Genomic DNA, 9,364 nt, shown 5'->3' on the forward strand with positions numbered 1-9,364 from the left:
AATCACCACTCATGGGTCACGAACTTTCTCTACTGCTGCAGTAAATGCGTGGCTCTTCATGAAATTCGCTCATCTCCTCTTCCTGTCCAGGCTGGAGTTTCTTAAGGCAGTGGTCTTGGCCCTGTGATTTTTCTGGCTTTCATCAATATTGCCGTACCATCTTTCATCCCTCTGATCGGCAGGCAGCAGCCTCTTCACTCTCTGCAGATGTGGATAAAACCACAAGCCGGTTCAACACTTGGAACATGTCTTTCAATCCTGACAAATCTCACACGCTCACGATGTCTTGCCAAAAGGACTGTCTGGAACACCCCCCCCCAGCCCCCAACCCCCTTTCTCAACAATCCTCTTGAAGAAGTCTTTTCATTCAAGCTTTTGGACCTCACTATCTGCCACGATCTTTCCTGGGAAAGCCACATCTCCAAGGTGGCCTCCAAAGCCAGTCACCGACGATGAATCGTATGTCATGCAAAGTCCTTCCTTGGCACACTTGGCCTTATAACCACTTACAAAGCTTTCATCCACAGTCTGATGGAGTACTGCTCTCCCCGCTGGGATGGTGCTCCCGCCTCACACCTAGCTCGGCTTCACACTGTGGAAACCAAGGCTTTTAGGAGCATTGGTATCTCCTGCGATGAAGCCGAGTCTTTTGGTGTCTCGCTCTCTCAGCGGAGGCAGGTCGTTGGTCTTTCTGTCTTCTACCGTCTCCGGCCTCCCCCCCCTTGCTATGTCTATGATCTGTCCCCCTATATTTCCGCAGGGTGCTTAAGGTCTGTCAAAAAACCCCTTCTGGTGAAACTGCCAAAATCAAGAATCACTGTTCACCATCACTCTTTCATTATTCTTTTTTCCCACCTCTGGAACAAACTCCTACCCTCTCTTCAATCCCACTCTTCCCTCCAGGTCTTCAAAACAGCTGTTCACCACCTTTAAATGTCTTCCCCCATCCAAAAATCTTGGTCTTTTCTACCCCCGTTAATACACCTAAACCCACCTCCTTCAAATTCCCTGCTTCCCTTCCTGAAAGTCCCTGTTGTACCATCTTGTTTACCCCATGTAACCCACCCCATCCCTCTCACTTGCAGAGATCTCCTATTGTCTCTTTTCCCCATTATTTTGTGCTTCCCTCTCCCACCCCTCTTGTCTCCTGCCTTGTTATATGTTCTGTGTGTTAGCTTTTACACGAGCCTCGACATGGTAGACTAAAAAAAATAAAGTAACAAGGGTGACACTCATTTGAAATAATGTACATGCAGGTGTGAAATAGCACATTTTTAGCCTCACCCATTCTGGATTACTTTAATATAAATCGTTCACTCTGAGATCTTATGTAATGTAAATACATACCCCAGCGAGATTGTACAGTTAAAATGATCTTTCTCGTTTGTTTCATTCATGAAATTGGAACAAAGTTGTCCAACATAACTGTAACAAGTGGAAATGTGCTGCAAGCACCACAGGCTTCACAAGCATACCCAGGCAGCCTTAAGGCCCGGTCACACCTTGACGTTTTAGCCAACGTATGCCGATTTTTGAATTTTTTTTCTAAAACGCTGGCACACGTTGAATACGTTATGGGTAAGTTTTGATAACATTGAGAGCACGCTGAAAAACACTGCCATACGTCGTTGTACGTTGGCTTTAAACGTTGTACTTTTTGGTTGTCCTCAAATTTTTTCATGCTTGAAATTTCACGACGTATGCCGGCGTATGACTCACACGTTCCGCTACGCTGGCCACAAGTTGTATGCACGGTCTGCGATCGTTGACAGACGTCAACACATGCTACTTGTAAGTTAATCATAAGTTGAGACACGCCGAGGTAATGTTTAGCGTACCCGAAACTTATTTCTAACCTATGATTAACGTGTTGTTGGCACGTTACGCGATCGTTGCCACACATCGACAGATGTTACTTTTAAGTTACTCATAGGCTGAAAGACGTCGGTATAATGGATCGTCCTTGCGTCAGCGTCCACGGCCACGGCCAGGACACTTATTTGCAGCATTCTTCAAACTTTTCTTCGGCATGACGAGGATGTTCACACTTCGATGTCTCGCTTGGCTATGATTCCAATTGTCCATCGGCAGCGTCTATTTAAAATAGTCGAGTTTGAGCGTTTTAACACGTTCAGAAGAAACGTTTCAAATTTCCAAACCCCAGCATCAAAAAACAAAGGCGAATGACAGAAATTTAAATCGTTCATTGTAAACAATGAAAATAGCTGAGTGGTACCGTTTAAAAGTCGTTGAGTGTAAAAAAAATCCAATTGTTGAGCGCAAGCGTCTACTTTCAATAGTGGGGTTTGAGCGATTTAGCACGTTCAATAGAAACGATTAAAATTTCCGAGCGCCAGTGTCAAAAAACAAAGGCGAGTGACAGCAATTTAAATCGTTCATTGTAAACAATGAAAATAGCTGAGTGCAAGCGTCTACTTTCAATAGTGGAGATGCAGCCATTTAAATCGGTGAGTGGCAGCCTATGAATTGCAAACCCTACGTCACCGGCAAAGATAAACTGCCGCACGATATGGATAAGTTAGGCTATCGTTGGGCATAGTTTGTGAACGCCGGCTTCACGATAATTATTCGTTGGTATATCGTATCTATAAGTAATCAAAGCGCTCTATGCACATTATTAGTTCATTTTGCATTTGTCCAACCCGTTATGAATAGACCTAAATCGTAAAAACAAGCTATAGCTCATTGTTGAAAAAGCCCCATAAAAAAATTATCCGCGAAGAACTTCGAGCAATGGTGAAAAGATGTCTCCTACCCGTGGACACGCGGACGCAAGGACGATCCATCTTAACCCACACCCTCCCCCTCACACTCACCTACTACTGCCAACATGAACAAACTACTACTGATACTGATACTGTTACTGCTGACATGGACATCGACTCAAAAAGGACTCGAAAACACTGTTGGGTTCCCCTTTTATGAGCAGCATTTTTATATACCAATTCCCAAAACCGCTGGGAACACGTCTTTATATGGCAGTTGTAAGCTAGAAACGCGTTAATTTATTTTTTTTGTCGACCGGAAGACGTCATTGGAATACGTCTACATACGTCGATGTGTGTTGGGACTACGTAAAGAATTGGTTCAAAGCACGTCAAACATAAGTTAGAAATAAGTTTTGCGTAAAAAAGACATTACCGCGACGTGTTTCGACTTATGAGTAGCTTATAAGTAGCCTTTGTGGACGTGTGTAAGCGTCCGCATATCGTGTGTACAACTTATCCCCATCGCATGCGGAACGTGTGTCATACGCCGAGTACGTCGTAAAATTTTGAACATGTTTAAAATTTCTCGACGTACTCTACTTACTACGACGTATGATAGCGTACTTTAGCGTTCTACTCACGTATACCAAACTTACTCAAACCGTATTTGACGTTCATCAACGTTTTAGACACATTTTTCTTAGGTCGGCATACGCTGGCAAGATCGCCAAGGTGTGACCGCGATGTTGACACTTCCATTTCTACGGCAGTTATGATTCGAATCGTTGTGCATCAGCCTTTTAATAGGCTACGTCATGACATCGTCGGCGATGCGTGCAACGCGCTATGACAAAGTTAGACTATTGGGCATCGGTTGTGTAGGCCGACAACAGGTTCAGCATTCGTTGGTATAAGTTATCTATAACACAACGAAACGTTCTGTGTCCGTTACCAATGCGTTATACATAAGACCAAGTCGCTATGAATATGTCCGAATCTTTAAAAAAAACATCAAAAGTTCAACGTAAGCCATCGTTTTACATACATTTTAATACGTTTCCATCGCTGGCTAAAACGTCAAGGTGTGACCGGGCCTTTAGGCTCAATGGTTGAAATCAACAGATTACAAATTTGACAAATTCCTGCACACTCAGCGGGGTGTCTTGCATCAGAGTGGCGACCTGTTCAGCATTGCAACCCAAACCAAGAAAATGCTTTGGTCGAACAACATGACAGAACATGGTGCATGATGATGAGGATGATGATGATTTGATTTAAACAAAAAGCTTTTTATTTGTGTAAATAATTTTCTCATTAGAGAAACAAGTGCCAGGATCGATGCTTTAAATGCCTCCCAAGAAATTATTGTTTTTTCGAAGCAAGATCTCCCTCCAAGTCTCGAACCCATTATATATATATATAGACCTCGGAAGGATGACAGGCTGAGTCAACCCCCTGGTGTATTAATTCAGTGGCCTAACGGGACTTGAACTCAGGACCTTTTGGATCCCAAGCCGCTGCCCTAACCACTGCGCCAACACCAGGCACATATACATATACATATACATATATATATATATATATATATATATATATATATATATATATATATATATATATATATATATATATATATATATATATATATATATATATATATATATATATATATATATATATATATATATATATATATATATATATATATATATATATATATATCTAGTCGACCCTTATTAAGAGTATTTCCATCGATAAGTTTGTCTGTCTGTCTGTATGTATGTCTGTTCGGTCCAGTGATACGTTAATACAATGGCGATTTCGATGAAACTTGGTTGGTAGGTTCATACCATGACCTCGTTGTGTGCAAATGAGAACCGTTGCTATGGACCCATCCGTTGGCTAGCAACGGACCTTTGAAATTTTCAAAAAAATCTCAAAAATTAATTTTTTCGAAAATCAAAAATCGGGCTACGAGTGACTGTGGGCAGTACATTCAGCCATATTGTCAAAAATTTCCAGCCGGATCCTATGAAAATTCGGAGAAGATAGACTGAATGAACCCTGGTCGAACACAATAATAAAACGAAGTTCGTTATATCTCAGAGACTCTGACTCAGATATACATGAAACTGGTATGGTAGGTTCATGGTATGTCCTAGTTATGTGTGAGAAAGAACCGTTGCTATGGACGCTTTTGTTGGCTAGTAACGGCTGAAAACCGACTAAATTCGACTTGATCGACTAACCATGTCCGCCTACCGGCTTGTTTTCCTGTCTGTCTGTTTGTCTGTTTATCTGGTTATGAACAGGATATCTCAAAAAGTTACGGATGGATTCAGACGAAACTTGGTGGACAGGTTGGGTGTGTGACGAGGACGAATTGATTTGATCTTGGTGAAGATCTGAATCCAAATCCAGACATGAGAATTTTTGAAAGTGATTCTTCACCGTTGAGAGATGGAGCCACAAACTATATATAGCACGATATCTCAAGAAGTTGTGGACGAGTTCTGACAAAACTTGGTGGATGAGTTGGGTAGGTTACAAGAATGAGCCGATTCAATTTTGGTTCAGGTCTGGATTCAGATCCAGCATATCGGTGGGATACCAAACGTAAACTGTTCAGCCTTGCGGAGGTATGTGCTCTTCCGAGTTCCTTTCTAGTTTTACACATCTGATATGTTCTGAATCGTGAAGGGGCACAAACTTCATTGTTCCCAACTCATTCAGCGCCTTGTATCCATTGGCAAAAAGGTGCTATATAAATACAATTATTATTATTGTTGTTATTACCTCTAATGGGACAGCCAACCACAATATGTACACGTTTTATTTTAATAGTAGCGGGGTATGCTTACATATTGTGCAAGCACATGAACGGTGCTTCCTCATTGTTTCGGGTCGCTCACCTGCATTTGATTTTTCATTTATTTATTTGAATATTTTTTTCATTTGTTCATATTTTCATTTATGGATGCTTTCTGATGGCTCTGTGATTTTCGCTGGTGTATTGGCTTCGATGTCTGTCAGCACGCAAAATTACCGTGCTTCCCCATTGTCTCGGGTCACTTTCCTGCATTTTTTAAAGTAATTTTTTTTTCATTTACTTATATTTTCATTTATTGATGTTGTCCTATGATTCTGTGAATTTTTCTGGTGTACCACCTTCGAGGTCCATCGGCATGCAGAATCTCAGCTTTCTACGTCACCCGGAAGGTACCAATCTTTAATATCAGTCAATCAGTCAGTGGTTAGAAAGAGCTTTATATATTAGATATCTCACAAAGAGATGGCCTTATTGATATTAAAAATAACAGCTAAATATTGGACATCCTTGCTGCCAAAGGCCTGGCAACAAGGTAGGGACACATTACTATGGGAAGTGCTGCTGTCAGAGACTGATCAAGGGCAATCCGCCAGGAAACGTTTTACATAATATTCTTTAGAAGAAGTGCATGGTGACACAGATGTGTCTCCAAGGAACCCTTTTTTCAATTTTGACTGTTGATGATGCAAATAAAAACTCACATTATCCTTGGCTTGGAAGAGATATTCACTGCCATCTGCCAGCCTGAATAAAATAAAATTAAACAAGAGAAAGGAAAATTAAAAGTCGTTTTTATAAGTTATTCCTGTAACTTAATAAGCATGTTCAGTGCAGCCCATCACGAGGAGCCAGGCAGATTCAGCAACTACTCACTGCAGCTTGAAGACGAGTTTCCGTTTCTTATAGTCTGTGGCCACAGTGCAAGTAGATTTTTCCAGTGCCAAGGACTGCTCATTGTGGTACTTGTTACCGGAACTTGCATTCTTTGCATCCTTATAAAATGACAGGCCATACTCATCGTGTACGCAGTAAATGCTGTTCCATGACCTTCAAAAAAGCAAACACAACATACAACAAGACATGAATACATTCAGTGAAAACCCTTTAAAGGGACACTCAAGGTTCCGTTTTCACAAGGTCATGTGTGCTAACTCACCTGCTTGATGCTTTCTTTCCATTTGTGTCGAGTTCGTGTTTCCGGACGAGGATACCTTCACGGAAACTCGCCCGTGTCTTCCCTGGGGTACTTGGCCCAGAGGCCTGTGGTGAGTTTGGTGTTGATGGTGTTCTCTCGATCGAGTCATCTCCACCCTCTGCTCCATCGGTGCCATTTACTGCTATTTTGGATCCTTCAATGTGCTGCACACCAAATCTTGTCAGCCATTTGTAACAGGCATATCTATCAGATAAACAAAGAGTCGTGGCTTCACCTAGTTATTTAATTTTGTGCATCTGCAGATGCCCGATCTGTTCATTACCTCCATCCACCGAATCTGTTTGTCTGTCTGTGATTTCACTGGTCTGTCTGTGAACAGCATATCTCAAAAAGTTATGGACAGATTCTGATGAAATGTTGTGGACAAGTTTGGCCTCTGCCAAGGACGAATTGGTTCGATTTTGGTGAAGATACAGGTCAGGATTTGGATACGATAACTTTTAAGTGATTCTTCACCATTAAGTGATCAGGCCAGCGATGATATCTAGCACAACATCTCAAAAAGTTATGGATGGACTTGGACAAAACTCTGTGGATTAGTTGGGTAGTTGACAAGAACAAGCTGATTCAATTTTGGTTCAGGTCCAGAAGCAGATCCGGCCTATCAGTGGGGAAACAAAACGTAAACTGTTCAGCCTGGTGGAGGTATGTGCTCTACCGAGTGCTGTTTTTGTTTGTTTGTGTCTTCATTAAATAATTGATTAGAAAAAAAAACCTCATGATTATATTTCCAAAATGATTTTTAAATCTCGAAAAAAACATGGTGTTTTACGACTCCATCTTCATTCACTCTTTAACCTTTTGTTCAGATCACCTGTATAAACTTTTTTTTTCATGCAGTGAAAATTAAAATTATTTTTATCCATCTATTTTATCTCGTGTTTATTGATATCTTTGCAATACCTACCTCAGCGTTTAGGGTGCTGAGCCTCAAGTTCCTTTCTTCCTCCTCCTTCAACTTCTTCTCTCTGGAAAAACGAAAGGAATGCGTACATGATTTTATTATCACCAAACATAGTCACCGATTTGAACAAGTAGCTTGAGAAAAACACCAAAAGACTTCTGCCAAATGCAATGAAAGTGCCATGAGTACTGACTGGCAGAATTCAAAATGTATTCGTTTTCCAGATAAACATCGACCGCATGACAAATGCATTTGGAAATCGATTTAATTATTACACAAAATGACAACTTGCTATTTGTTGCCTCCATTTATAAATCCCAAATGTTTGTAGATTTAAACATTAAAAAAATGTTAAAATTTCCTGATTCATGCTCTTCCTCCTTTTTCACTTTTACAACATCATCGAGAGAAAAGGTAACTGCACTCTTTGGGCCAATCTGGATGCAGGAATAAGTCCTGCAGGCCTTCAAATATACAAACATAGGAAGTGAAAGGAGTCAAAATATGTGGGAAATACAAAGGAATAAGTTTTTCCATGGCAGGAAAAATTTTGAGTCGTCTTCCGACTGGTAAACATTTGAGGTGGAATCTTTCCTGAATCCCAGTGCGGCTTCAGAGCCAACAGTCACTTCAGATGTGGTTTTCTCAGCCAAGCAAAGGCAAGAAAAGTGCAAAGAACAGCATCAATACCCGTATCTGCTGCTTATCAATGTCACCAAAACCTCTAAAAGTATTGATCAACCTGGGTTGTGAAGCTCACTTTCAAAATTGGGATGTCCATGCGAGTTTGTTAATATTCTACAATTACTATATGATGGAATGACAGGCCATGTCTGCTCCAGAGGTGAGATGTCACATGGCTTTGTTGTAAATAGTGGCATAAAGCAGATGTGTTGTGGCTCCCACATTCTTCAACCTCTTCTTTGCTGGAATGCTGGATGAAACCACCAGAGACATGTCACCTCGTGTTGCCAACAGAATTTGCACTGGAAAACTCTTCCTTCTCTCCAGACTCTTCAGAAAATGCTTCCAGAAAAGTCATTAAGGCTTTAATAAGGGAACTGCTCTGTGTAGATGACTGCACCTTGACATCACACGGTAAAGAATAACGGAAGACATAGTACTGCATTGGAGTCATCAGAAGGAACCTGAATAAGTTAAGAGCAAAGATGGAGTAATCAGGAGGAACCTGGATAGCATTCGGGTTTCAGCCGCTCCTCCACTACCCTCAAACCTTCCAGGCGCATGTCAACAAGTTTGCAGATGCTCCAAAGAACTTTGCACTACGAATCAATGTCACAAAGACTGAGGTTCCAATCAGCACCTGACACACCATTAGAAGCTCCCAACATTACCATTGATGGCACTACCCCAAAAAGTTGTAGAGAAATTTCCCTATCTTAGAAGCATGCTGTCCAATGATTCCACTATTGATGAAGATGTCAGTACTCACATAGAAAAAGCAAGCATTGCTTATAATTGCCACCATGATCATGTCTGGAAGTGGCATGGCATCAAACGAGAAACGAAAATGAGAATGTACCAAGCCATGGTTCTTACAATCTTCCTGTATGGTGCTGTCCTGCATCTGTTACAGACGCCATGCCAAAGCCTTAGAAAGTTTCCACAAAAGACATCTCTGCTCCAAATTGGGAATCAGATGGCAGGACAAAAATCACCAACGA

At 41.2% G+C, this 9,364-nt stretch overlaps 1 protein-coding gene across 5 annotated transcripts in view; it reads right to left on the reverse strand.

Moving 5' to 3' along the window:
* Positions 1-9,364, reverse strand: part of LOC147012353 (spectrin beta chain, non-erythrocytic 1-like) — a 330,873-nt gene that overhangs the window by 2,852 nt on the left and 318,657 nt on the right. For all 5 annotated transcript variants that reach the window (XM_085856438.1, XM_085856436.1, XM_085856437.1 and 2 more), the window contains 4 exons: positions 7,683-7,743; positions 6,716-6,918; positions 6,433-6,606; positions 6,261-6,303 (listed from right to left, as the gene is read on the reverse strand). In XM_085856438.1, the coding sequence (XP_085712564.1) occupies positions 6,261-6,303; positions 6,433-6,606; positions 6,716-6,918; positions 7,683-7,743 (481 nt within the window). The remainder of the gene's footprint in view (positions 1-6,260; positions 6,304-6,432; positions 6,607-6,715; positions 6,919-7,682; positions 7,744-9,364) is intronic.

Source organism: Eptatretus burgeri, chromosome 15 (genome assembly GCF_056783735.1).
Source record: "Eptatretus burgeri isolate ZD-2024b chromosome 15, Ebu_testis_v1, whole genome shotgun sequence".
NCBI classification, from domain to species: domain Eukaryota; kingdom Metazoa; phylum Chordata; class Myxini; order Myxiniformes; family Myxinidae; genus Eptatretus; species Eptatretus burgeri.